The sequence below is a fragment of the Medicago sativa genome, chromosome 2 (assembly GCF_051527215.1).
Source record: "Medicago sativa cultivar Bolivia chromosome 2, Bolivia_mono, whole genome shotgun sequence".
Taxonomy (NCBI): domain Eukaryota; kingdom Viridiplantae; phylum Streptophyta; class Magnoliopsida; order Fabales; family Fabaceae; genus Medicago; species Medicago sativa.
In genome coordinates, this window is record NC_140750.1 from 10,773,815 (window position 1) to 10,801,178 (window position 27,364).

A 27,364-nucleotide genomic window follows, 5' to 3' on the forward strand; every position below is an offset into this window, starting at 1 on the left:
GAAAAAGTCCTGCGTATTAATTGGTGTGTTTAATTTGGGAAATGTAAAAGTTTATTACTGGTAAAAAAATGACGTTTAAGTAGTGATTTAGTAGGTTTTAAAAGCCATAACCATAAGTAACCAAAAAAAAAAAAAAAACCATAGCCATAACCAATAGTTTCAATTCAACGTCACTTTGTTGCAGAATCGTTTTTCTATTCTCTGTGAGATAACCAATGAAGAGAAGAAGGCATAACCATAACCATAACCATAACCAAGAGAAGAATAAACAAGACAGACTCAGTGATTTGCCGGAGTGTGTTCTACTTCACATACTCTCCTTTTTGGACCCAAAAGAAGCTGTACAAACTTGTATACTCTCAACAACTTGGAAGAATCTCTGGAAATATCTTTCCATTCTTAAATTAACTACTAGACATTTTAGGTATCTCAAGGATTTCACCAAATTTGTCTCTAACATTTTGACTCTACGCAATGACACAACCGCACTGCACACCCTTGATTTTCACAGTCATGGTGCCATGAGGCCTTACATACTCAAAAAATTTTTGAAATATGCTTTTTCACATAATGTCCAGCAATTACAAATTGATGTCAGATGTGATATTCAACAATTTCCCCATTCCTTCTTTTCATGTCACACTTTAACATCTCTTAAACTTTTTCTTGGGAGGGGGGCATTATTTCCTAATTCTCTCAATTTGCCAGCAATTACAGACTTGTTGCTCCACAGTTTTATCTTCTGTGTTGGCAATGATGGTTGTGTCGACCCCTTTTCAGCATTTAACAAACTAAATACTTTGGTCATTGACAGTTGTACTGTTCATGATAAACAAAACCTTTGCATATCGAGTGCCACACTTGCCAATTTAACAATACTATCTTCCTATCATTAGAGTAGTTTCGAATTTGAATTATCCACTCCAAGTCTTTGTAATTTTGTTTATTCGGGTGATCCTCTTCAGCAATTGTGTGGGAGCATGTGCAATCTCTCTTCCATCAAACATGCAAGTATTTACGGACTAATGGAGAAGAATTCCGTGGATACTCCTTTGGTTCTATTCGACTGGCTGATTGAGCTTGCTAATATCGAATCATTGACGGTTTCTACAAATACTCTTAAGGTACTTTACAAAATGTTTCTTTTGAGAAAATATTAGCATTTTCATTTTAAAGTTGTGATATTCTTGCTGGTTGAAATTTCAGTTTTTACTTTTTACTACAATAACTTTTCTGAGTAAAATACTTGCTTTTTTTAAGTTCCAATTTATATAAAAAAATTGATTTGCATTAAGTTGATCCTGATTCAAGGTCACATGTCATTGATTAGGTTCTCTCCTTAGTTCCGGATTTATTGAACCTTGAGTTCCCTTTGTTGTATAACTTGAAGTCACTGAAGGTAGAGAAGTCTTTTTCATTTTCATCGTCCATAGTACCTAAGGAAATAGTGGACTGTTTGCTTCAAAATGCACCGTCTGCAAAGGTTGATATTGTACGTTGATTAAGGTAAATGCGTATTCAACTTGTTAAACTCTATTTTTTCTGGTTTGGTTTTTGCTTCTCTGGGTCTCCATTTACATGTTTGATAGAACGTTGATAATATTGTTTAATTCATTCGCATCTGTTTCCTTATACATGTTTGTCAATTGTTAGTTGATAAGTTTTAGAACAGTCTCACTAATTTTGTCGTTCCTTTTTTCCTTTGTATTGGTAATTGTTTCAGTTTTCTGTTTGATGTGCAACACATGCGTCTAAATTAATAAAGATGCTAACATAAGGATTGGCTTCCTATTTTCTCGATTTCTTGATGTCTTACTTGTTTGATAAAATGAAAATGGTCTTTTTGGCTGGAGTTTATGGGCAAGTTAATACAAGTTCATACTCTTAATGATGTTAATTTTTTCATTTGAGACCAGAACCAAGTTTACACAAGAATTGAAGTTATGAATGCTGGGTTTTGCACAAAAGGAATGGCGATGAATACAAAAGGTGGAGAAGAATCTGTGATGCATAAGTTTTGTCATGAGATCGGAATCAAAAACTCACGGCAATGCATGGATGCACTTTAACAAGACCTCTCAATCCAAGAGAAATCTTTCTACATGCTAGATAGCATGTTTAAGATTTATTTTCTTGTATTTAATACAAGAGAAACCTGTGGGTTATGTGTTATTTTCAAACTATAGGTTTTGTTGTCCTAACTCTTGGTTTGGTGCCAATCTAGGTTTTATTTGTTGTCTTTGCCTCTTTTTTAATGCTCTGCAAATTTTCATTGCGGAATCAATTTAACAATATTGCTTCTGTCACTTCTTTGGTTAGTAAATTTCAAAGCAGTGTAGAACACATCAAAATTTGAGCATTTGACAGTAAATTCAATACTACAATATTGTGCCTTGAGAAGTAGCTTGAGAATACGTAACGCATGCATGATTGTGTAAGTAGCTTGAGAATATGGATGAAGTAGAATATGGATTGAGTAAGTAGCTTGTATGTATGATTGTGCAAGTAGAATATGGATTTTTTATTTACATCCCGTATTTAAACCTCTTGTAAATTATTAGTTATTTTAGCTAGATTTTACGTGTTGTTAGCAAAACATTTCAAATAATGCGACAAAATCAAAGTGAAAATAAAAAATTTGTGTATTGTTGGAAATACAATAATAATCTTTATGATTATAATTAATTTTGAAATAACGGGATTGTGTTTGTATGTATTTATTTTCAAAGTTAATTTAAAATAAAACTTGTTTTTTCATGCTAACCCTCCAGTTATAGGGGAAATGACTCTTGTTAATTTTGAGTTTTGTCGTTTCGATAAGTAAAGTATGTTTAAGAATTGTTTTTATCAAGAGTCAAACTCGGTTTCTCCACGACTTATTAAATAAATTCATATACACACGGTTTATACATATATACTCTCTATGCCCCAAATTATAAGGAAGCAAAAACTCATTTTCTTTGTCCCAAGTTACAAGCAAAAAAGATCAATTTTTATGATATTTAATAATGTTACTTCAAAAAATCATTTTTTTTAAAGTGAAATTATACGCAAATTGCATTCGATTTGCTCTTTTTCCCATTTTCTCCATTACCAATAACCAATGAAAATTATTTTTACATCTTTAGATGAAATTTATTCTAAGTAGAACACAAGAAACTATACTCTAAATTATCATGTTTTAATTTTCTTAATTAATGTGAAATTATATTTTTCCTTATAATTTGAGATGAAAGGAGTTTGTTGAAGAAAAAAATTGATGTCCAAATAACATTTATCTTAGGAAGTTCAAGAGTGGAGTTATAAATCAGACATCCTCTTAATTTGTGTGACTATTTCTACTAATAATAAAAATGAGGAATTGAAATACATCTTGGGCTTTGAGTTTTGCTTTACTCTTAATAGACAACAGTGGTCTTGTGTTATACTGGAATTACAAATTACTTGGTCAATCACATTGATACTGAAATTATAGAGGCCAACAAGGGTAAATGGCATTTGACTGGGTACTATGGCTTTCCTATTGGTGGAGGACGCCGTAATGTTTGGAATTTCCTTCGGTGTATTCTAGGTGACTTCAATGATATCCTTTCACCTCAAGAGAAGAAAGGAAATAATGACAGGGCTAATTGGCTAATTAACGGATTTTGAAACTCTGTGATGTTGGTCTGTCCGATGTTCATTCAAAAGGGTTTATCTATACAGTATACTTGGTTCAAAAGTCTTAACACTAGTTGATCTGTAGAAAAACGACTGGACCACGCACTTGCTACGGAAAACTGGCAGCAGTTCCCAAAGCCAGTATTAGAAAATTTGCCAACCCCTTTGTCTGACCATTATCCTATTATGCTTTTATGCAAACCGGAAATCAGTAATAGAAGAATTGGTTCTCAGGTTTAAATTCGAGAATGCTTGGCTTGCGGATCCGAATTTCAACAACTTTGCAACAGACAAATGGAAATCTTATGGAAGTAATCCAATTGTTAATAAATTGGATTTGTGTGCGAGTGATCTCTCGGATTGGAGCAAAAACAACTTCAACAATCTCAAACTCGACATTGATACATGTCGTAAACAGATTGATAGAATGAGAGGTCAAGTAGACAACGATAATATACATTATTTCAATGATCTTCGAAACCGAATGACTCAGTTGTTGATACAAGAGGATGCGGTTTGGCATCAAAGAGCTAAAACCCATTGGTTGTGAGACGGAGACCTCAACACCAAAATTTTTCATGCGGCATATTCTTCTAGGAGGAAGGTAGATAGAATTACATCACTTATGGACCCTGTTAACAATAGAGTTACGGACGAGTACAAACTTTATGATGTGGCAAAATAATATTTTGTTTATCTTTTCCAAGTCTAAAACAATGAGTTAGCCCCTATTATTAATGTTTTGAAATATGCTTTTTCACATAATGTCCAGCGATTACAAATCTATGTCACATGTGATATTCGACAATTTCCCCATCCCTTCTTTTCATGTCACACTTTAACATATCTTAAACTTTCTCTTGGGGGGCCGGGGGCATTATTTCCTAATTCTCTGAATATGCCAGCAATTACAGACTTGTCGCTACGCAATGTAATCTTTTGTGTTGGCAATGATGGTTCTACCGACCCCTTTTCAGCATTTAACAAATTAAATACTTTGGTCATTGACAGTTGTACTGTTCGTGATAAACAAAACCTTTGCATATCGTGTCACACTTGCCAATTTAACAATACTAACTTCCTATCTTTGGAAGAGTTTCGAATTTGAATTATCCACTCCAAGTCTTTGTAGTTTTGTTTATTCGGGTGCTTCTCTTCAGAAATTGTGTGGGAGCAGGTGCAATCTCTCTTCCATCAAGCATGTAAATATTTCTGGACTAATGCTGCCAAATTCCGCAGATACTCCTTTGGTTCTATTCAACTGGCTGACTGGGCTATCTAATATCGAATCATTGACGGTTTGTTCAAATACACTTAAGGTACTTTACCAAAAGTTTCAGCATTTTCACTTAAAGTTCTGATATTCTTGCTGGTTGAAATTTCAGTTTTTACTTTTTACTAAAACAGTTTTAGCATGTAAAAAATGATTTGCATTAAGTTGATCCTGATTCAAGGTCATCTATCATTGATTAGGTTCTCTCCTTAGTTCCGGATTTATTGAACCTTGAGTTCCCTTCCTTGTATAACTTGAAGTCGCTGAAGGTAGAGAAGTCTTTTTCATTCTCATCGTCCATAGTACCTAAGGAAATTGTGGACTTTTTGCTTCAAAATGCACCATCTGCAAAGGTTGATATTGTACGTTGATTACGGTAAATGTGTATTCAACTTGTTAAACACTATTTTTCTGGTTTGGTTTTTGCTTCCCTGGGTCTCCATTTACATGTTTGATAGAACGTTCATTCGCATCTGTTTCCTTATACATGTTTTTAAATTGTTAGTTGATAATTTTTAGAACAGTCTCACTAATTTTTTGGTTCCTTTTTTCCTTTGTATTGGTAATTGTTTCAGTTTTCTGTTTGATGTGCAACACGTGCGTCTAAATTATTAAAGATGCTAACATAAGGATTGGCTTCCTATTTTCTCGATTCCTTGATGTTTTACTTGTTTGATTAAATGAAAATGGTCTTTTTGTCTGAGTTTGTGGACAAGTTAATACAAGTTCATACTCTTAATGATGTTAATTTTTTCATTTGAAACCAGAACCAAGTTTACACAAGAATAGAAGCTATAGATGTAGGGTTTTGCACAAAAGGGATGGTGGAGAATACAAAAGGTGGAGAAGAATCTGTGAAGCATAAGTTTTTCCATGAGATCGGAATCAAAAACTCAACGGCAATGCATGGATGTACTTTAACAAGAACTGTTGATCCAAGAGAAATCTTTCTAGCATGTTTAAGATAGTATTTATTTTCTTGTATTTGACATACTATTGTTTCTAATTTGTTTAGCTTCTTTTACTTTTTAGAAGATTCATATATCTTTTTCATGACCATGTGTTTTATTCTTGTTTGCTAAATTTGGAGAGCATGGTGTGATGTGGATGAGAGTCTCATTTGTTCAGTTCAACTATTTTGTTACAAAGCTGTGGGCTATGTGTTATTTTAAACCTATAGGTTTAGTTGTCTTAACTCTTGGTTTGTTGCCAATCTATGGGTTTGATTTGTTGTCTTGCCTCTTTTTTATGCTCTGCATATTTTCATTTCTGAATCATTCTAACAATATTGCGTCTGTCACGTCTTTGGTAAGTAAATTTCAAAGCAGCAGAGAACACATCAAAATTTGAGCATTTGACAGTAAATACAATACTATAATATTGTTTCCTTGAGAATTAGTTTGAGTATACGTAAAGCACGGATGAAGTAGAATATGGATCGAGTAAGAAGCTTGTATATGGATGACTGAGTAGGCAGAGTATAGATTTTTTTTTTCATTTACATCCCACTATTGTGTTGGTAATTAGACTAGTGAGCTCCTACAACGATAACTTGTTTGAATTTTGTGTTTAAATGCTTCATGTTCAATTGTTCCTGTGCAATAAACACTTATTGTTCAAAGTTTGTTGCATATCAACATTTTTGTCATAGTTTTTTATTTGTTGTAGTAACCATAGTTTTGACTTTTGAGCTTTTGGTTGTTATGTTATTTGCACATTATCAAATATTGTTATGGGAACTCAACACTTTTCACCTTAACTTATTCGGATGTGTTGCAGACCTATGTTTCCCTACATCTTCAAAGTTACTTGAGTTTCATTTTCATATTTTTCCAATTTTCACTCACTTGATGAATTTCTTTATATTTTATGGGACAAGTACCCCTTATACTTTTTCCGATTTGTGGGTTGAGTGCACTTTGTACTTCTCTCATTATCTAATAAATTTTGATGTCAAAAATAAATGGGTTTTTCTATCATGTGCAAATTTGCACATGTTAAGAAGTTTAAAGTAGTAATGCACATGTTAAGAAGTTTAAAGTAGTAATTTTGACTTGAAACTTGTGTTTTTTATAATAAATATGTAGCTTTTGAATAAAAACTGTTGATTTTCAATAAAAAGTTACTACTCTTGGTTACCTTAACATGTGATAAATAAATAATTGATTAATGAACCAAGTTTTGAAACTTTGATGCTAACAAATAAATCGTCATACAACTTCAGTCCTTCAAGGACATTGACCTAACGATTAAAAACAGATGCTCCTTAAAACAGAATATAAAAGATAGGAGAAAAAGAATAACTATACGACAGCATTACATATCTTCACTTAGAACAGCCACTGTTAGAAACAGCAGATAAAGATGACTTACATGCTTATCTTAGTGATAGTTCTGCTTGTTCAAATCACATAAAACAAAAGCCACATTAACTGTCATTAGGAATCCAGCAGGGCATGTCATGAACGGCTTAATGCGTCAATGGGATTTCTACTTTCTTAGAAACAGTCACAAACAACTAAAATAGTTAAGTCTTATTTATCAATATAGGAGGTTATGCATTGTTTTTGTCACTATAGATGAAAAAGTTTGTAGTTTGTAAAATGCTTGACAAAAGAAACGAGTTTCTTGTGTGTAAGTTTATCAGGAGTGAATAAAGATCAGTTACTAGGTACAAAGCTTTGTTGAAGATTGGCTTTTAAGGATGTGGTGTGGATGTCGTATGACTTGTGGCTTTCTACCCAAATATCTTCTGTTTGTACAATGCTAATAATGTATTTGGCTCCTATACATCGACTTATTACAATTATTTCTAATAATATACACATAATTAATACAGAAGATATTCTAGTATTCTAATACACTTTCGTAGTCAAAACTGGAGATTGGGGTATTTGAACTATCTCTAAAATCATCAAAAGAGTTGCAACAAAAGTTCCTTTGTGAAGATGTCGGCAATTTGATATCGAAGGGGAACACGTAAGATATACACACTTGATACAAATTTTACATGTATATTAATGTACGCTTTTATTTTCAAAGTAAGTTTAAAATTTACGAGAAATACTCACATGGTCACAACCACAAATTAAAATTATTTGGACACGCAGATACAAAATATTAAAAGAGAAGTTGGTCTATCATATTATTTAATATTTTTTCTCTTTTTTTATTTTTTTTTTATCATTTTTGTGTGTGCACCCAACTAATTTTAATTTGTAGTTGTGTTCAAAAAAAACTTGATCTAAAAGAGATAATGAAGGAGCCTAAAAAGAAACCTTAGCAAGTTAGGCAGGTCGGGTCACAAGCTAAAATGAATTTCTTTGGGCTCACGCAACAAATCAAAATGATCCAATTACAAGAATGCAGATTCAGTTCATGACGTGTCACTTAAACACAGCTCCAACCAAATCTGGAACCAACAACTGCTCTCACACTCACTCAAACATCGATTTGTTTAGATCTCTTTGTTTTGTTCGTTTCTTACTTTTCTAGGGTTTCAATTCCAATGGCTTCTACTGCTTTCTTCAGAAAACCCCTTCTCTTCTCTTTCAATTTCATATCTCGTGCTACTTCTTCTTCTTCCATCAACAACAATGCATCTTCTCTTGCTTCTCTCCGGAGATCCATGGCCACTGCCACTTTCGAACGGACGTAATAATATTATAAAAACCATTACTTCATATCTTATTACCTACGTTACTTGTCATGGATATGCTTATATAACTTGCATGCATGCGATCATCATACACATTAACAAATTAGGTTTATTTTATCTATGTTTTATTATATAGCATAGTAAGCATTGACACTTTAATTTGAATGCATGTTTAGTGTTTGACATATGGTTTTAAACTGCGGTTGTTGATGCGAACCGCAATTTAAAACCATATGGTTCGACACATGTGACTACATTTGATCAATTTTATTTTATCAGATTATTACGTGCTAATATGTTTGTATCGTTTTCAGTGTTTTGCGTCGGTGATCATAGGGTATGGAAGATGCTAGCTATTGTTAAGTGACAAATTGTTTCCTTTCTATTGTTGTTTTCTTTTGCAGAAAGCCCCATGTTAATGTTGGCACTATTGGTCATGTGGATCATGGAAAAACCACACTAACTGCTGCAATTACAAAGGTTTTGGCATTAAATTTGTGTGACTCAGTTTAGGTTTTTGTGCTCCACAATACTTATTATACATGTGAATTGATTGATTTTGTTGAACAGGTACTGGCTGGTGAAGGTAAAGCCAAGGCCATTGCTTTTGATGACATCGACAAGGCTCCCGAGGAAAAGGCGAGAGGAATTACTATTGCTACAGTAAGACTTACTTCATTTTCTCTATTATTTTTTTTTAAATTCATGCTCAAATCATGCATTTTGTAAAATCTCCTAGTGGAGATTTCGTAAACTTTCTCTTGAGATAATCATAAGACTTATCTTGCTGATTGTTCTTGCAGGCTCATGTTGAGTATGAGACAGAAAAGAGGCATTATGCCCATGTTGATTGCCCAGGACATGCAGACTATGTTAAGGTAACAACCTTGACGATCAAGCGTATAGTGCCATAGTTTGAGATGGATTATTAGTTTTGATTTTGCATTGTAAATTATGCATCTTTTCTTCTATAGTGATAATGTATTCCATTACTTTGAAGATTGTATGATTTAATTTGTGCTTGATTAATGCTCCTGAGTCTTGTCCTTATTTTTAGTTTTTACGGTGAAATTACAGAACATGATAACTGGAGCTGCACAAATGGATGGTGGAATTCTTGTGGTTTCTGCTGCAGATGGCCCAATGCCTCAAACAAAGGAGCATATACTCCTTGCTCGTCAGGTTCGTAGTTCATTTTTTATTAATTTGTAAGAGCAAGTTCTTATAAACTTACCAAAACCATATGACCATAAATTTCTCTTTGAAGGTTGGTGTGCCATCACTGGTCTGCTTTCTAAATAAAGTAGATGTTGTTGATGATCCAGATTTACTTGAACTTGTTGAAATGGAGCTTCGCGGTATAAACTTGTCACCTCGTAGTCTTACTTTTATTTGAATGAGAAGAAAAAAATTTAAAACTTTTTACTAATGTATGTGCATCATTTTGCAAACAACTTTTTTTGCAGAACTACTTACTTTCTACAAATTTCCTGGAGATGAGATTCCAATTGTGAGAGGTTCAGCCCTGCATGCCTTGCAAGGGACTAATCATGAACTTGGAAAGAAAGCTATCTTGGAACTAATGGATGCTGTGGACGAATACATTTCTGAACCCGTGCGACAGCTTGACAAACCTTTTTTAATGCCAATAGAAGATATTTTCTCTATTCAGGTAAGTAGAAATATCATACCTTGAACAAAATTATTCTCATTCATGATGCAATGCTACATTCTGTTCTGTATTTACTCCTCCACATGTGTTGTGAACTTCCTGATGTTCCTTCCACTATCTATGGTTTATGTGAAGGGGCGTGGAACTGTTGCCACTGGTCGTGTTGAACAAGGTACTATCAAAGTTGGTGAAGAGGTTGAAATACTAGGATTGAAACAGGTACACAGAAAATTAAATGTCTTATAGTTTTTTGCTTTGTGGTTTATGTATTTGTATTTATCAGGCTTTTGTATGCAGGGTGAACCTTTGAAGACTACTGTAACTAGTGTGGAAACATTTAAGAAAACTATGGATAAAGGAGAAGTCAGTAAAATCATATAACCTTTACTATCCTCTACTTTTTTTTTTTTACTCGTTATTTGGACTAGTGGATAATTGTATCATGTGTCCATTTTTAGGGTGGTGATAATGTAGGACTTCTTCTACGAGGTCTTAAGCGTGGTGATGTGCAGAGGGGAATGGTGAGTGAAACTGATTCTTATTCAAAATGCAATTTACCATTTCATTTTATGAAAATGAACCAATTTTTCCTTCTCCGTTTTAAAAACCTTCTTTTGATGAAAATTATAGGTTATCGCCAAGCCTGGTACATTGAAAACATATAAGAAGTTTGAAGCAGAAATTTATGTCCTCTCAAAAGATGAAGGTGGCCGTCATACTGCATTCTTCTCTAACTATATGCCTCAATTTTACCTGAAGACTGCAGACATTACCGGAAAGGTTCGGTTACCTGATGATGTCAAGATGGTTATGCCTGGTGATAATGTGACTGCAACTTTTGAGCTGATGTTACCTTTTCCTCTTGAACAGGGTAACAGAATATAGTTTTTTCATATCATCCTTTTCTCTCTTAGAATGCTTACATAAAAAGATCTACGTTATCTCATCTATCAATCAAATTTAAATTGGTGTCGTATGAGAAAGTTGGAACTGTCTTTGCATTGTGTTTGTTTTTTTAGTTATTATTTATTTTGATGTCATATGTCCACCATTTTTTGGGTGCGACCACAATCCACAATATAATCATATAACAATCATTTTATTATTAACAGGACAAAAATTTGCTTTTAGAGAAGGAGGCCGGACAGTTGGACAAGGAGTTGTCTCCAAAGTGCTTTCCTAGAATCTTGATCTTGAGTCCACAAAGTTTTTGTCCAGTAATTTGTAATTAAGTCGCGAATAGGGATTGAGACCAGCATGCAGAGAGGAATCTATGATTCGACTATTTTTGACACTTGATGTGTCGGTTCCATTTGAATATGTTTGTTTTATCTGTCTGAGAATTATAATCGTCGATTTAGATATTTGGATAGGGGTTAAATTCTCTTAGGTTCAGTTAATAATGCCAATTTTTCTTCTGTGGTGCGTTGTTAGAATAATTTCATTTGTTGCCTCAATTATAGTATAAGCAACAAATTTCCAATTGATAGTATATTTTGAATTTCAATGCTGGAAGCTATGTATTTAAGCTATGTATTTATAAATAGAAACTAAGGATAATTTAATTCAAATAATAACATTGAATTAGAAAAAAAAAATTAATGAATAAATTACTGAGTCATGCTATTTTTTCAGCCCTGAAAGTTTCACACACATATGTACAACACAAGTAGATTATTACAGTGATCGCTTTGTATCAACATGGATTATTTTACTTATCTTCCAGCAACATCAATGCTGTCTCAACCAGTGAGTGAATTGTTAGACTGTGCCGATTCAGACCGACAGTACCAGAGAAAACGTTAAAGCTTTCAAGCTCTGATGTGGTCTCTAATACACCCTCCAACACCTCTTCCATTTGAAGATCCTTAAAATTACTTATGTTTTCTTCTTTGTCTATCATCATCCAGATAGCCAGCTCAATCACAAATCTCCTTATCCTAGGAACCTTTGTTGCTGGATATTGATGTTTCTTTAGAATCTGGACTAATTTTTTGGCCAGTTCAACCTCAGTGATTCCAGCTTCTTTAAACACAGTTCTTGATTCAGAAGAAGTCATGAATGTGAAAACATTAGCTGCTAGTCCAACCATCACTTCTTGTAGTTTATTCTCTTGTGACATGATTGCCTGAAGTACCTGCAAGGTTGAGGAAGGGTCAAAGATGATATTTTTTAACCATCGGTAGACATTTTACTAAATAGAATAGAAACGTAGGGTCTATTTGAATTGACTTATTTGAGCTTATCTATGGACATAAGCTCTTGAAAGACCGTTTTATAGAGCCTATGAAAATTGTGAAGAGCTTCTAAAATGTCCATAGGCCATTTTCAGATAGTTTTCATAAGCTATCCTAGATAGCTTATGAAAACAGCTTAAAGCTTATATGAAAATAATTTAACTTTACGAATCTCACATGCTTGGAATTGTTAGATAAAACTTGTAATTGTTTAATTAATAAAAATTGAAAATAACACTTACTGTTGGAGCTGCTGCTGTAACTCCCTTTAACTGGTTGAAGCATTCTGATCCACTGTAGTTGCATAAATTTCTTAGAATTCTAGCGGCACTGACACGAATCAGCGGTACTTTCAATGCTTCAATAAGCCTTTCGAGCACTCTCAACTTCAAAATCCGATGACAGTTGCTCTTGCTTTCTAATGCCAGCATTGATAAGGCCTCACCAGCAACAGTTGTTACATCTTTCTGGTTTTCAGGAATGTTTTGTCTGAAAAATATGTTGAACAATTCTTTAAGCACTCCACCTGTACCTCCAATCCTTTCTGTTGCTTCATCTTCCAATGCAAGACTTGTTAAAATTTCTATGCTCAGTTTCTGTAACAAGGGGTGTTTCTCACCATGTCTTAAAATATCTCTGATATTGCTGATTGTGAAAACTACCTCAGAAATCTCTTTTCTAAGATGTTTTCCATATGTTCCTGTTGTGCTAGCCAGCATTTTCACCAGCTGCAGGGATCTCTTCACTGTTTGAATTTGTGAGGGAGTAACATTTTCATTCTTCAGCAGGCTTTCTTCGGCATGTGTGAAATCTACGATCTTTGGAAGTAGGCCTCTTGTATTTCCAATCTTTCCACAATTGTCGTGATCGTGTGCGAGCTTTTTCAGAATGAGTAGTCCCAAATGGTTAAATGTCCAGAACCCGTAATTCGGGTGATCAAATATGAGTTTCTTTTCTGCAACTTCATCAGCAGCATGCATACAATTCCTGTTAGTTTGTAGAAGAGACGATATTGATTCCATAGCTCCCGGTATCCCGGCTATGCGTAGAGAGTTCTGCTTCTTGCCTGCTAGTTTTGATAAAATCTCCGCAGCAGACAGCCTAATTTCTTCCTCCTTGTGGTCTGTCCAATTCAACATCTCAACTAGTCTCTCCACCAAAGATATAGAAATTCCAATCTTTTGAAGTGTATCGTCCGAAAACCTCTCACTGTTGGCAAATTGTCGAAGAATTCTCGCTCCAATGAGCTTCTCATCAGGTGAGTTTGAGGCCAAAAGATCCATAGCAAAAGACACCATATCCATTTTCAATCCATCAAAGATACTTCCATTGACACACCTCGAATAAGCATCATAAAAGAATCTCCTGATAGAAACCATCCCTAGTGGTCCTAACTCACACTCTTTGTTAACCTCATCCAATAGTTCACAGTAGCTTAATTTCCACTCCCAATAAGCCTTCTCTGTTAAGAACAACAAAGCTTCTGCAAGAGCCAATGCATAAAATATGGTGAGAGCAGATTCACGGTTCCTCTTGTCGGTATCTCCCTTGGCAATCTCTCCATAATTATGCCTGATGAGCTTTGTCGAAGACAGAACCACGCAAGCTGTTGCAGAAAGAAGCTGAAGCCAATAGAGAACCTTGCTGATATGCCTTGAAATGAAAAACCATTTAGCATATGGTAAAAGTGGAACGTCTGAACTAATCCACGTCCTAGTCGTTGTCCTTGTAATTCTGCTATCCGAAAACCTCGGTACAATGACATTAGCCTCCACGGTGTCTTTTCTGTGTTTCTTCACGGCGGCATTAATAGGTCTGCAAAGATTCTTTATACTTTGAAGAATGGAATTTGAACTTGATCTAAGCATCCGAAAACTATGCATTCCTGACTCAGTAATAGACCATGTGGCTTGGTGCTGCCACTCAAGCTCATGACTCCTGCTGAAAATTCGCGTCCCTTCAATCAATAGTATGATTGTGATGAACCAAAAGTCTGTTTTGTCTAAGGTAATGGCGAAACCACCGAGAAGGACAACAGTTGCCCATATAAAACCAAGAGTTCCCAAACTAGTTGCTGCTTTTTCAAGCACGGCAAGGCGCAGAGCAAAGAGGGTAAGTTTCTTTTCCGGTGCTCTAACTGTTGTTGAAGACTCATTAGAATCTTCTTTATCACGTTCACCACTATCTCTCTTCTCTAGACTGCTAAGGCCACGACGCGGCTCAAACATTGTGCCGCATTTACTCGTTGTCTCGCTTAGCCTCCTAAGTTCACCAACTTCTAGATGAATGCTTCCCCCTCCTTCTCCATCTACACAAATTTTATGATCCATGATGATGATATTATATATGTTGTTTGAAACGCAATGTAAATGTTTGTGGTACTATCTATGAAAACAGACAAAAGGGTGAGTGTTTGTTGAAATTTGATGAGGATAGGTTTTTTATTTATAAGTAGAAAAATAGAATTGAATGAATTAGAATGGAGAGCTTAGAGGGCACTCTTATTATGTGGCATATTAATTGGTTATGCTTTGCTAGCAATTTTAGTAACTTGGGGAAAGGGTTAACTTCTTTCACTATCTCATCTTGACTTGTGAAGCTTAATTGCTTTCTTTTTCTAGAAAGTTTCTTGTTAGCTTCCAAAAAGGTGGAGTGTGTAAGTGAGTAGCTTGTCGTCTTTATCTATTAATGGCTAGATTAATGCTGAAGTGGGTTTCTCATATGTAACACAACACTTGTGTATTATTGGATTGGAGAATCTTTTATCTGCAAAGTAGTTACAAGACAAATATTTTGTTTGTTAAATATTTCCTTCTTTTACTCTTTTTAGTCACTTTATTGACATAAAGTATATAAAGTATATGTTGATTTTATCGAAAACTAATCTTTATATGAGAACTTTGTCAAAAAAAAAAATCTTTATACGAGAACTTGATTGACCATATCTAATGGAATCTTTCTTTTCAATCACATTTTTTTCATCAACAAATATGATACTTAAGAGATCTCAATCTAGTTCCATTCAAACTAATGTAATGTTGGTCATACAAGCATAAAAATTATTTTTTTTAAGAAACATGCATAAAAATTATTAAAACCACATATTGCAAGTCTTAATATATTGAACGCTATATTTGTTTGCATTTTTATTTTTATTCTTGAACAATAGCACTAGTTAGTTAATTTCTGAATATATTACCAAGGAATTGATGTAAGAGTATTTTTTTGACAGAATTAATTAAAAAATTGTTAAAATGCCAAGTACATCAAGCATTTTTTTTTTTTGGTCGAAGTACATTAAGCTTAGCAAATGATGAAGCATGTGAAATTAAAAAGAAGATTACGCCCAAAGATCACAATTAGTTTCACCATATATATTTTGTTAAAATGACGTTTCTTATGGAGAAACTCTTTGTCGCTTGGAGTGCACGATTGGGCTGTGAATCATATGATATGACTCAAAAAATAATTTATTAAAAATGAGCTGATGCCATAGCTTATGGCTTATTACGTTGCTCATGCGTGCTGTCCATGATTTTATTCAATAAAAAAATGTGAATATTTGTTGTAGTCATCTATAACATAGAGCTTTAATTTCGATCAATACATGGCATTAATCATTTGGAACATAGCCAGGTGGTCATGGCCATTCATTTTAATCACATGACAACTAAGACTGGAATGTAATAACAATTAATTAGTCATTAGCAAAATAGTACGGTTCATAATTGATACTATTATTATTCCTGGAAAGGGAAAGACAGAGATAGCTCTACATTGACTCAATGAGTCCCTATGAGCAAACTATAAGGTGTACGTTAATAAATTGGGGTCTCTGTCAATGCTTCTTTCATTTTCGTTTCTGGGTCCCAGAAAGCGTAGGCAATATGAGAGAAATGAAAGAGAGACAGAAAATTAAGGCTATGGAATAAAGCAAAAGGAGAAAATAAGGACCTCACAATAATCACATCTTCATTCCACAGGTTCCACGCATGTCATGTTGCTTGTGGTACATGTTTTTTAGTTTACGCGTACACGTAAAACTCAACCGAGTGTTTTTTTGCATGTGTTCATAAAATCATACTTCATTTGGTCTATTTCAATTTTCATTTTGTTTTAATTTACGAATAACTCATGTAAAGTAAAATACAATCTTGATTTCATAAAAAAAAATTACTATCTTCATAAGATTTAAAGTACTAAATATCAGATTACGAAAACTACTTAATATGAATAAGCACAGAACAAATTATTAATAATGCGTTTGAATGAAAATTATTTGATCAGAAACAGTTGGTTTTTTATATATCTCTCAAACACAAGAAATTGAAACCAGCTTCCTTTTCTTATGGAATCATCTCTGATGATCAGAGATAGAATTAGTAATACTTATTTTTCATTTGATGAAAAACTGGTTGTACTTTGTATATGTAATTTTCTGCACTAAAATTCACCCCAGAAAAATACTGAAGAAATAAAGAAAAATAAGCCCTTTCTTCCAATAGTTCAGATATCTACGATCATACTTTTTGTGGGGCCTAGTAATATGGAGTTCGGCTGCGAGGTAAGTAAAATCTAGTAAAGAATTGTTCCACCAAATATTATGCTAGTATTATCACTACTCTTTAACATCCCCACCCCAACCCAACAAGTCATTCATATATCCCTAGGACAGACCAAAGTGTCATTCTTTAGAATTAATAAATGATACAAGACAAATTAAAATGACCACAAAATCCAACTCTTTCATATTCAACCATTTCTCTTTCAGACCAAATAAACTTTTAGCCTACCTCGTTTTCGGACCAAATAGTCCCACTAAGTAGCCATCAATTTTATTTAGATTTAATATTGAAAAACACTAAATAATTTCCGATGAGGAACCAAATTATACTTGTGCAATACTTAAGAACTGTTGCAACATACAACAGCTGACTGTCTGCATAAATTCAAACTATGAATGACAATCAGGTTTAGTATCTAATTTTAAAACCTAAAAGTGTAATAATTCACAAGATAACTGTATAAATTTAGCAAACTCTTATTAAACGATATCTCAATTTTGTCAGAAAAAAGATATCTCAATTGATTCAGATATAAACAGTTAACATTTTAATAAGTTGACAGTATTACAAAACAACTGTCACAGCAAGTCCAGAAAAAGATCAGGCCTGTTGTAAATCTAATGTAGATATCTGAGTTTATAGTTATAAAACATTTGCATAAGGCTAAATTAACTACTAAACCTACGGCTTATAGTGCTGTATGGATTGGTATTGAGAGAAACCAAACACCCGTTGAATCCACAACAACTATCTGTAAGCACTGGGCGGGCTTTGGACTGCCAATGGTAAACCAAACACTATTAATCATATACAGATAGTCACCTACTCCAACCGATATAGTCCACAACTCCCACTTATATATTTACAATCTCTATAGTTAATTTTCCAATCAATGCTATAACATTCAGCTCCCTAATGCCAAACTTTCAATAAATAAACGCTGCAACACTTGGCTCTCTCAACTTAGACACATTATAAAGAATCAAGACCCTAATAATGATATAGGAATTTTAATTTTAATCTTGAACAAAATCACCTAATCCCCTTGCTCTTCTAAGTTCTTTCTGGCTATTAAGAGAAGGGAAATAGAAAGGAATTCTACTCATAGATCTGCAGCCTGCAGTATATAGAAACCCTGATCAAATTGCAGAGTAGAACATTAACACAAATCACAATCCCTTTGCAGAGTAGAATATTCACACAAATCACAATCCCTTAAGGAGAATGAGATTCGGCGTTTCAATTTTCAAGTAAGAGAATAGCACATGATAGAGCAAAGTTTGCAATCCAACCCCTCCCCTCTAATAACCTTAAATTTCAATGAAGTTCATCCCCAATTTCCTAACTTTAATGGACAAAAAATTCACTAAATAACCACTGCACAGTGAAACTTATGATGAAATTTCACTAAATAACCACAGTCTGGTGAAACTTATGAAGAAAACATAATAAATCTTGTAGTACAATGATGATAATAACAATTTAAGCCTGTAAATTTCATGCATAATACTCATCTTTTCCACCACTAATAGACATTAAATGAAATCTACATCAATAAAGGAAAAAATTATGGCGTGAACCTTCAACCGAGAGCCTCTACGGTTCTGAATGATTACTGGACTACAAAAACTCAAAATGAGTAGTGATCAATTCAGGAAAATGCTTGATAGCAGTTGAAACAAACTGACCTAGAAAAGAATAACAAAAGTTATATAAGAGTAACTAGGATCTATATTTATTTGTTCACAAACCCTCCTAAAAACATAGAAAAAAGATCAAAACAATTTGCAACCATATAATTTTCCACCTTCTTAACTAAGCCATGATGAATTACAACAAGTAGGACTAAAGTGCATCAAATTAAATCTATTGGATATTACAAAATTCAATAGAAAGATTACATGAAGTATATCAAGAAGACATGTTAGTTCACTCACAGTTCTCATCAACTAAATTCAATTAGGTTTCAATAACACAAATACATCCTTCCAAATAACAAATAAATAAACAAATGATTGGAAGAATAAGCACAAACAATGTATTACCTATGAAGCACTAACACAAACATGGACACTAACACCAATAATAATCTAAGAAAGTGAACTATTTGAACCTAACAAAATGCGTGTTGGACACCAAACACACCTTTGATCGGAGGTGTCGGTGCTACAAAGTGTATTACCATAACCAACAAATATAATCTATTCATCTATAAATTGAGAGTCCTTTGACAGACCTTAGCTTTCTCAGCATCAATAATAGACTCCAACAATTTCACAGCATTCTCAAGCTTACCCTTAGCATTCACAACAACATAATCAAAATTCCTCACATGCTTCATCTCTTCCTTCGCAGTCGCAATCCTAACAAGCAAACTCTCCTTCGTCTCAGTATTCCGATCCACCAACCTCTCCACCATCGCCACTTCACTCTCCGCCATCAAAAACACAAACACCGCCGATTTCCCCAAAACCTTCCTCAAAGTCTCCGCCCCTTGAATATCAACTCTCAAAACAACATCACAACCTTTCGCCATAAACTCCCTAATCTGACTCTTCGGTACGCCTTTGTAATCACCGTAAACAAGAGCGTATTCGAGAAACTCGTCTTTTTCGATTGAATGAATGAATTCTTGTTTGGAGAGGAAGAGATAGTCTATGCCATGAGTTTCGGTGGGACGAGGAGGACGAGTGGTGGCGGTGACGACGAAGTGGATGTTAGGACGGGAGGCGCGGAGGTTTGAGATGAGAGCGTCTTTGCCGACGCCGCTAGGACCGGAGATGACGAGGATGAGAGGATTAGGGTTAGGGAGGAAAGGGGAAGAGGAGAAGGAAGTGCCGATGGAAGATTCTAGAGCGCGGAGGAGTTCGGAGCGGTTCGAGTTTTCTAGAGAGGGGATTGGGACTGAGGAGGGTCTGCGGGCATCACCCATATGGGAAGAAGAAGATGAAGAAGAAGAAGAAGAAGAACGGTTATTATGGGTAAACGAATTGAGAATTTGGAATGAGAAGTTGTTAGGTTTTGGTTTGGGTAGTGGTGGTGCGAGAGAGGGAAGGGGGCGAAGGGTGAGAGAAGAGTTCAAAATCCTACGAATCATGGAGTAAGATGAACGAAGGTTGGTCAAAATTTTAGTAAATCAAACTATATAATAAATATACTACCAGTATAAGTATTTCTGGAGTGGGAGTATATACTAAACTCTATACTAGTAGCATCCATTATTTTGGTATTTATCCTAAAAAAGTATAATTTATGTAGTCATGTTGAGATGAACTAAAGGGCTAGTTAAGAAAGCTAAAGTAGACATTTTATATTGAAAACAAAAAATTGTAAACTTCTAAAATTGAATACATAATTGTTAGTATTTTTCAATTTTATTTTATGGATATGGATTTTCAGAAAATTCTTCATCACAGACCAAATAGAATATTTGGAAGGAGATATCATATCATAGTGCACTTGTGAAATTTAGTAGGCTTATTGAAGGAATTAAAATTATTTAGGCACTTATTTGATGTCTTGTTAATACCAAAATAAGTTACTCAGATAGAGAAGAGAAGAGGTGTAATTTTTTTGACGACAAATCAATCTCTTTTAAAATACATTAACTTTGTAATGGTACCCAAGATAAAGTAACAACTTCAATTCTGCATTGAAGCAACCGCTCTAGCTTCAAGTTCATGAGTTATCAGGTCTAATGTGCTTCTGTAGTTTAACAAATTAGAGTAGAGTGTAAGAAAATTATCAACTGGACCACCCAGGTCACACTTCCAGTTACTTGTTTTTTAGAAGTGAGTATCTTAATCAAGCTCTACCTTTGGTTGATCATTTTCAAGGTTGTGCCACTTCAATTTTTGCAGTTTGGAAGGTCAAGATTAGGTGTAGCGCATGAAATTCATGTATCAAGACCATCATGGCACATAGCAGTTTTCGGCCACATATGTATATTCAACGTCATGTCAAAAATCAATACCACTGACCGCCAGCTCCGCCTTGAGCAGCAGCAACTTTTCTTGCTATGTATTGAGGCTTTGGCTGCAGCCCATTTGAACCTTCAATCACATCATCTTCTACCCTTTCACTTTTATAGTTTGGATTTCTCCTGGGATACGAACAGCTCGAAGCAGCATACTGAGATGAAACGGGTGGATTCCTAACCACCCTCCGCTGTTCGGTTTCTGCTGTCACTGCCACCCCACAGTTGTTGTAACGCATTGCAGAACCAACAACTTTTCCAGGCCTTGCAGCAAGACCTGAGGAACGCAATCCACAAATGTACATTGGATGAGAATAACATTATAATTCCTAAAACCTGTGTAAAATATAAAAGTTAGTCATCAAACCTTGCATATTTTGAGGAGCTTGTAATGGAATCCGGGCCATCGGCTGAATATCGCTTCTCCTATCTACAGCTGGTCTCTCAACTTCTTTGATGCAACATTTGGATAGATCATCAGCAACCTCAGCCGTATTCTGCATCGTGTTATCAGAATACAACACACACGCTCTGCATGTACATCCTCAAATCAGCAGAGACAGTGGGGAATTTCAAAGCAGATAAATGCGTCTTCTATATTGGCAATTGTCAAGATAAAATAATGGCATCGGCCAAAGAAGAAAGTAGAAATTTTTCAAAAAAACAGTAACAAAATTAGGATACCTGGGCAGTGAAGAAGCGTGTTGCCTCTCAGGTGGAGCAACAGTTCCTCCTTTGCCATAATGCTCCTCAAGATATGCAAATTGCTTCTTGAAAAGGTCCACAGCACTGTTCAAAATAGATTGGGAATAAAGAAGGGGAAAAGATCAGAGGCTGAACTTACACACTACATAAATAAGGGGTAAAAACAAATAAATAAAACTATAAAAAATCTATCCAAATTAAAATGCTTGAAAACCACAAATTTACAATACCATAAAGATTGAATTTGAAGTTAAATTATGTTTCGATAATCTTATAATCAGGTAAGTTTTCAAAAAGAAATCAGAAGAAGAGAAACGTGGCGAACATCATGTATTAAAAAAAACGTTGAGTGTGTGGAAAATAACAATCACCTTCAAGGTCCACATGTATTGGGGGATCAAAACATACCAATGAAAGAAGTAGAAAATGTGCATAGTACATGATTAATAATCCAAATATTTTCTTCCACGAAAGAAGAATTTGTTTTAGAGAGAAAGAAATATACAAAAAAGAAGGATAAGAATACCCTAAAGTGATGGACCGACAAAACATAAGATAAAAATATCTGACAATAAGCAATCACAATATTATGTATGTATGCCTACAAGAGATGCTTAAATTTTTGCATTCATTTGACTATCATGTGGCCTTTTACCATAAGAGAAAAGACAACAGCGGCGTATACATTGGGACATTTTTGTGCTTCCTTTGAAAAAATTTATTTTTTAGCAATAACTCGTGTTCCAAGTTAAATGTGAATAAATATGGTACAATACATTTAAAAGGTAAAAGAGTCAACCCAGTTGAATTGGCCTAGTGATGTTGACTTGGGACCTTGGAGTATGCTCCTCTCAAGGTCTCAAGTTCGATTTCTCCCGATGCCAATTTCGGTGGGATTGGACCCCTCGGATTAGTTGGTCCTTGGGACAGATACCAAGTTTTAAAAAAAATGTAAAAAAGTCCAAATTGTAAAACCAATAATTGTACAAATTTACGAACCGTTAACTGACAATATCAGGTGAAAGAGATAACGAAATAAGTTCATAAAGTGCTTAAACCAATGCAAAAGAATTGAGATGTGAAACAAAAATTTGGGCACATGTTTAGACAATACCTTGGATACATGAAACCCGTTGGCTCTGCTCCCTCTAGAAACTCCTTTAACATCTTCGGATGGTATTCCAATATTTCTCGGTATATAAGCTCTCGTACATCTTCCTTTGTTATCCTCCGTCTCTCAAATTCAAATTCCATCTTAGTAACTGGCTGAGCAGAAGGTTCTCTCTCGACCTTGGCCAATCCTTTGAAATATGGATCTGCTAGGGCCTGACAGAATTATACATATGATATGATAACCTGCTGACCAAATATAACTATAAAAGAGAGAGTGAACTACAGAGTTGGGCGTCGAGATTCAACCTCTTCAGCAGTAGGCCGATCCTTAGCCTCAAATGCCAGCATTCTTTCTAACAGCCGAAGAGCAAGGGGATCTGCATTAGGAAATTTGTGTGAGAAAGGAATTGGCTTCTTCTTACGCATGCTGCTCAAGTATCTCCGAGCTTTCTCATTCCGTACCTATTAATTTATATATATCACCAATAAGTAACAAACTAAAATAAATAAATTGGTATGAGGAAGAAAAAGCTAAACAACAGACCCTAGCAATGGCATCAGGAGATGGTGTTCCAAGAAAATCAGTCATGATATCCAGCTGATGGACAACATTCTTCCCAGGGAAAAGAGGTTTTCCAGTTAAAAGTTCTGCAAAAATGCAACCGATGCTCCATATGTCTATAGCTGGTGTATACTGTAAAATAAGAAGTTTTAGATCATATAAATTTACAAAGTCCAGAATATAAACCAATGAGATATACACGAACATGATCAACCTACTATTTGTATTTGATAGCACTAAAAATGAAATATTTCAAAAGTAATATGCACAAGCAAGCAACCACCAACTACTTTTCACAAAACATATCAGCATAAGAACCAAAAAATAATCGGTACTGATTTCCTTTTTCTGGTTAAACCATAAAAACATATTAGCATAAAGCCTATTCTGGATGCTTTACAATGTAATTAAAAGTAAAATGAGGCCTAAAAGCAAGTAGATAACGTCCAAAGAATCATAAAAGAGATAAGAATACAACACAAATTTGATGAAAGTACTGTTCTCCTACACATGTACCCCTAGCAATACCAAAATGCCTTAGCGTAAAAACGAATAGACCAATATTCAGAACGTGAGATTGAGTACTTATCATATAGTACTTATCAGATGTGAGAAATGATTTGGAATAATGTATTATTACTGTTCAAACTTCTAGCTAGTTGCAAATTAATCATAGTTAGCATGAATTGGAACTTTGGAGCAACATATAAAATTCTTTAGAACAATTAAAAGTGAATACTTGACAAATTCAACATGAGAAAAAGAAATTAAATAAATAAATCAGCAATATAGAATTAATATGTGTAGTATAAAATTAATATTAAGAATATTATACAAAAATGTATTACATTTTCTTTTTAAATACCATTATATTTCATGGAAGAAAATCACTTAAACATAGCATTAAAAAACAAAGAAAGCCTTTCAAATTCCCTGATTGGACATCAATGTCATTTCCACATGCAAACCAAAAAAAAAAAAAAAAAAGTATATCATAAAAAATCTTAGAAATGTATTATTATATCCTTAAACTATTGATGCGGGTTAATGTTACCAGAACCCTTTTTACCTACATCAAATTATGAGTCCTTTATTCCTATGTGGAAGACATTCCTCATCTTACAAGTTGGTTTTGTAGGGTTGAGTTAGGCTCAACCCAAATTCTAAGATGGTATCAAAATCTGTCCAAGAATCATTAGACCCACCCGCTATGGCCGCTCAAGTCACCCTCCAAATGTTCAATCCTAAACCTAAACTCCAAATGTCCAACCCTAAGTGTCAGGCGTGTGTGTTAAGATTTCCACATTGGAAGAGATTTGACCTAACATTAATTGATTGGACTTTTTTTCCAAAAGACAATCCCTGATGTTATGATATCCATAAAATGCACAAAACACACAAGTCCCAGCATATTTGTTTTGAGAAAATAAACAAAAGGACAAGAATAGGTGGTGCCGTGGTGGGGGTGGGGGTGAAAAAGGACGAATCATGGACCAAAATTTTCAGATATCAAGCAAGGATGAATATCAAATAAAAATATATCAAACATCATAAGTAATAATCATAACATAAATTGCACCTTGGAGAAAAAGGACCCACACAATTCAGGAGCTCTATACCACCTCGTTGCAACATAATCCTGTTAGCAAAAAAAAGGAATTAACATAGATGAACTGAAAAGCAGAGCTATATATTAGGTGATAGGTTCATGGGAAAAGCTTCATACTGTCCAGAATATAGCAGTGGGTGTATCATTAAAAGCTACTCGGGCAAGACCAAAGTCGCAAATCTTCAATTTGCAGTCAGCATTCGCCAAAATGTTTTTCGGCTTTAAATCTCGGTGAAAAACATTTGCTACAAGACCATTGCAAAGTTTAAGATCAGCAACAGTGATTATATAATTTAGCAACTAGTTTCATGCAATAACAAAACTAAATATACTATTGCAAGCAAACTAAGAAAACGATTGTAACCTGTGTGTATATACTTCAAGCCTCGTAGAAGCTGATAGAGGAAAAACTGGTAATGCTCTGGTGTCAGATCATCATTTGCTTTGATGACCTGATGTAAATCAGATTCCATGAGTTCAAATACAACATATATATCTTTGAATTCTCTTCTTGAAGGAGGTAACAAAATATGCTTGATCTCCACAATATCCGGATGGCGTAAAAGTCTAAGAAGCTTAATCTCGCGAAGAATGCGAGTGGCATCAGATACATGTTCAAATATGTCATTGATTTTCTTTATAGCAACCTTTTCTCCAGTGTGTGTATCGTATGCTGAGCAAACAACACCATAGCTTCCTTTACCAATCACTTCCTCTATTTTGTATCTGCTCCCTTCACCATACTCGGTAAAGAAATCTACATCCACAGATGACTGCATAAACATAGAAAAGCACACTATTTAACAAACAAAGGCACTAAGCAAACCTAAAGCCACAAATATTCTAAAATCATCTGCTACATATATACATATCGTAACGAGAAGCAAAACAGAATGTTACTACTTTTTATACTAAAATTTTGAAAGATCAGAGTTTGATGCTTACATCCAACCATGAACAAGGGATGGTAAAGAGTAGCTTGAAAGTTTTAAATAATTGCCAGTTTGGTATCAACAAAGTTAATGTACAAATAGTAAATCAGATTTTGATCCCTCTCTATCTCTTACATTAACAAAGTAAGTACACTTTAGGAGGTTTAAATCTGATAAGAGCGATGAAAAACTGTCTGCGAGATCTCCTACAAACCAACACTACATTATACCAGTGTTGTCAAATAGCGGCTATAGTGGTGTTATAGCATAGCAAAATTTAAACAAATCACTATTATTCCATTCCATGATAAGCTATTTAGTACAAAGTTGTCAAATGGCGGATATATGGCACTATAACATTGTAGTGTAGCAGAATTTCCGCTATTTTCCGTGATTGACAACACTGCATTATACGTACACGTTATATTTTCTTAACCAGAAACAGGTCTCATGTTCAAACCACAAATAAAACAGAAAACAAAAAGAAAAAGAAAAAACAGTTCCAAGAAACATGGAAGAGTTTAGATTTACAGTCCCATGATAGATTATATAAAAGATCAAACTTTAAAAAATGAATAGTGAACTAAATATTATATCTGTCTAATATCCTACATATGCAAAACTTTCAAAACAAATATTAATCTAATACATAAAGTTGAGAAAGTTTACCTTTTTTCTCTGATCATGACTCATCTCTGCAAATAAAGCATAAAAACCCTCCAAATAATCTCTTAACCCAAATCCAGATCACTCAAACTCCCACTTCAAAAGGGTATAATCAAAATGAAAGAAAAACCCAAATCCGCAACATTAAAAAAAAAAATCAAAAGATGAAAACTTTAAATTCTAGATAGAACATAACTCAATAAAAAACACGACCCAGATAAGTTAAACGAACAATAAAGCTGTTTTGATTGAAAAATAAGGAAAAAAGACAGGAACACGTACTAGGTTACAACAACTATGTTACAATCGAAAACCCATAAAAAATAACGTAGGAATTCTCGAAATGTGTCTTGAAAATTGGTAGTGAAGTGAAAAAAACACCAAGTATCGGATCTAAGAGAAAACGCGTAGTTGAAGTTGAACAAGGTTGTGGTGAAGAAGCAGAGCTAAGACACAGACAGGGATAAAGTGCCGAATATGAAAAAAATAATTTAATAGTTATTTTTTTATTTTATTTTTTTTACAATATTGGAATATTAATTTATTTTTTTGACTAAAATTTATTATTGTTATTATTAATTTTGAAAATATATTATTATTATTAATTCTTTGCCACTCAATTTTCTTATTCTTTTTGACAAAGTTTTTTATTTTCTTTTTCTTTTTTTACATTAATTATAGAAAATGATGTTGATAAGATATTGCGTGGAAGAGAGAGTATGGAGCATGTGCTTTT

At 34.2% G+C, this 27,364-nt stretch overlaps 4 protein-coding genes and 2 pseudogenes across 8 annotated transcripts; 3 read left to right on the plus strand and 3 right to left on the minus strand.

The window, feature by feature from the left end:
* Positions 1–215: 215 nt before the first annotated feature.
* LOC146944454 (F-box protein At4g22280-like) lies at positions 216–2,031 on the plus strand (annotated as a pseudogene). Its single transcript, XR_015028036.1, has 3 exons — positions 216–1,124; positions 1,331–1,506; positions 1,917–2,031. The product of XR_015028036.1 is annotated as an F-box protein At4g22280-like (transcript).
* On the plus strand, positions 1,835–5,304 carry LOC146944455 (uncharacterized; annotated as a pseudogene).
* Positions 5,305–8,151: 2,847 nt separating this feature from the next.
* On the plus strand, positions 8,152–11,702 carry LOC146944456 (elongation factor Tu, mitochondrial-like). The gene is made up of 12 exons (XM_085742850.1): positions 8,152–8,587; positions 8,996–9,071; positions 9,162–9,254; positions 9,395–9,469; positions 9,669–9,773; positions 9,859–9,949; positions 10,058–10,263; positions 10,399–10,482; positions 10,561–10,626; positions 10,722–10,784; positions 10,894–11,134; positions 11,376–11,702. Exons 1-12 carry the CDS (start codon positions 8,442–8,444, stop codon positions 11,444–11,446), a joined length of 1,317 nt encoding a protein of 438 aa, XP_085598976.1. The 5' UTR covers positions 8,152–8,441; the 3' UTR covers positions 11,447–11,702.
* A 95-nt stretch (positions 11,703–11,797) lies between these two features.
* LOC146944457 (uncharacterized) lies at positions 11,798–14,990 on the minus strand. The gene is made up of 2 exons (XM_085742844.1): positions 12,743–14,990; positions 11,798–12,400 (listed from the first exon to the last, which is right to left on the minus strand). Exons 1-2 carry the CDS (start codon positions 14,828–14,830, stop codon positions 11,975–11,977), a joined length of 2,514 nt encoding a protein of 837 aa, XP_085598970.1. The 5' UTR covers positions 14,831–14,990; the 3' UTR covers positions 11,798–11,974.
* Positions 14,991–18,443: 3,453 nt separating this feature from the next.
* On the minus strand, positions 18,444–20,600 carry LOC146944458 (P-loop containing nucleoside triphosphate hydrolases superfamily protein). Of its 3 annotated transcripts, none has more exons than XM_085742851.1 (2): positions 19,302–20,234; positions 18,444–18,748 (listed from the first exon to the last, which is right to left on the minus strand). In XM_085742851.1, exons 1-2 carry the CDS (start codon positions 20,160–20,162, stop codon positions 18,686–18,688), a joined length of 924 nt encoding a protein of 307 aa, XP_085598977.1. In that variant the 5' UTR covers positions 20,163–20,234; the 3' UTR covers positions 18,444–18,685. The 3 variants fall into 3 exon arrangements, with proteins under 3 accessions (XP_085598977.1, XP_085598978.1, XP_085598979.1); XM_085742852.1 differs by having other exon boundaries at positions 18,444–18,753; positions 19,302–20,230; XM_085742853.1 differs by lacking the exon at positions 18,444–18,748 and having other exon boundaries at positions 18,912–20,600.
* Positions 20,601–20,612: 12 nt separating this feature from the next.
* Positions 20,613–27,092, minus strand: LOC146944459 (mitogen-activated protein kinase 15-like). 2 transcript variants are annotated; one of them, XM_085742847.1, is made up of 11 exons: positions 26,911–27,092; positions 26,632–26,724; positions 25,395–25,803; positions 25,148–25,275; positions 25,001–25,060; positions 23,404–23,553; positions 23,166–23,321; positions 22,861–23,072; positions 21,726–21,830; positions 21,409–21,572; positions 20,613–21,318 (listed from the first exon to the last, which is right to left on the minus strand). In XM_085742847.1, exons 2-11 carry the CDS (start codon positions 26,653–26,655, stop codon positions 21,032–21,034), a joined length of 1,695 nt encoding a protein of 564 aa, XP_085598973.1. In that variant the 5' UTR covers positions 26,656–26,724; positions 26,911–27,092; the 3' UTR covers positions 20,613–21,031. The 2 variants fall into 2 exon arrangements, with proteins under 2 accessions (XP_085598973.1, XP_085598971.1); XM_085742845.1 differs by having other exon boundaries at positions 26,632–27,092.
* Between the last annotated feature and the right edge of the window lie 272 nt (positions 27,093–27,364).

What these genes read in the sequence shown, in the direction of transcription:
- LOC146944458 (XM_085742851.1), bottom strand. Translation starts at nt 20,162, where the DNA reads ATGATTCGTAGGATTTTGAACTCTTCTCTCACCCTTCGCCCCCTTCCC. An exon ending in TTGATGCTGAGAAAGCTAAG is followed by an intron (nt 18,749 to 19,301) that starts GTCTGTCAAAGG and finishes TTTCTAGGTCAG; the next exon opens with TTTGTTTCAACTGCTATCAA.
- LOC146944459 (XM_085742847.1), bottom strand. Translation starts at nt 26,655, where the DNA reads ATGAGTCATGATCAGAGAAAAAAG. An exon ending in CTCCTGATGCCATTGCTAGG is followed by an intron (nt 23,322 to 23,403) that starts GTCTGTTGTTTA and finishes ATAAATTAATAG; the next exon opens with GTACGGAATGAGAAAGCTCG. An exon ending in ACGGGTTTCATGTATCCAAG is followed by an intron (nt 21,831 to 22,860) that starts GTATTGTCTAAA and finishes TATTTTGAACAG; the next exon opens with TGCTGTGGACCTTTTCAAGA.
- LOC146944457 (XM_085742844.1), bottom strand. Translation starts at nt 14,830, where the DNA reads ATGGATCATAAAATTTGTGTAGATGGAGAAGGAGGGGGAAGCATTCAT. An exon ending in TTACAGCAGCAGCTCCAACA is followed by an intron (nt 12,401 to 12,742) that starts GTAAGTGTTATT and finishes TCAACCTTGCAG; the next exon opens with GTACTTCAGGCAATCATGTC.
- LOC146944456 (XM_085742850.1), top strand. Translation starts at nt 8,442, where the DNA reads ATGGCTTCTACTGCTTTCTTCAGAAAACCCCTTCTCTTCTCTTTCAAT. An exon ending in TGTTGAAATGGAGCTTCGCG is followed by an intron (nt 9,950 to 10,057) that starts GTATAAACTTGT and finishes CTTTTTTTGCAG; the next exon opens with AACTACTTACTTTCTACAAA. An exon ending in AAGATATTTTCTCTATTCAG is followed by an intron (nt 10,264 to 10,398) that starts GTAAGTAGAAAT and finishes GTTTATGTGAAG; the next exon opens with GGGCGTGGAACTGTTGCCAC.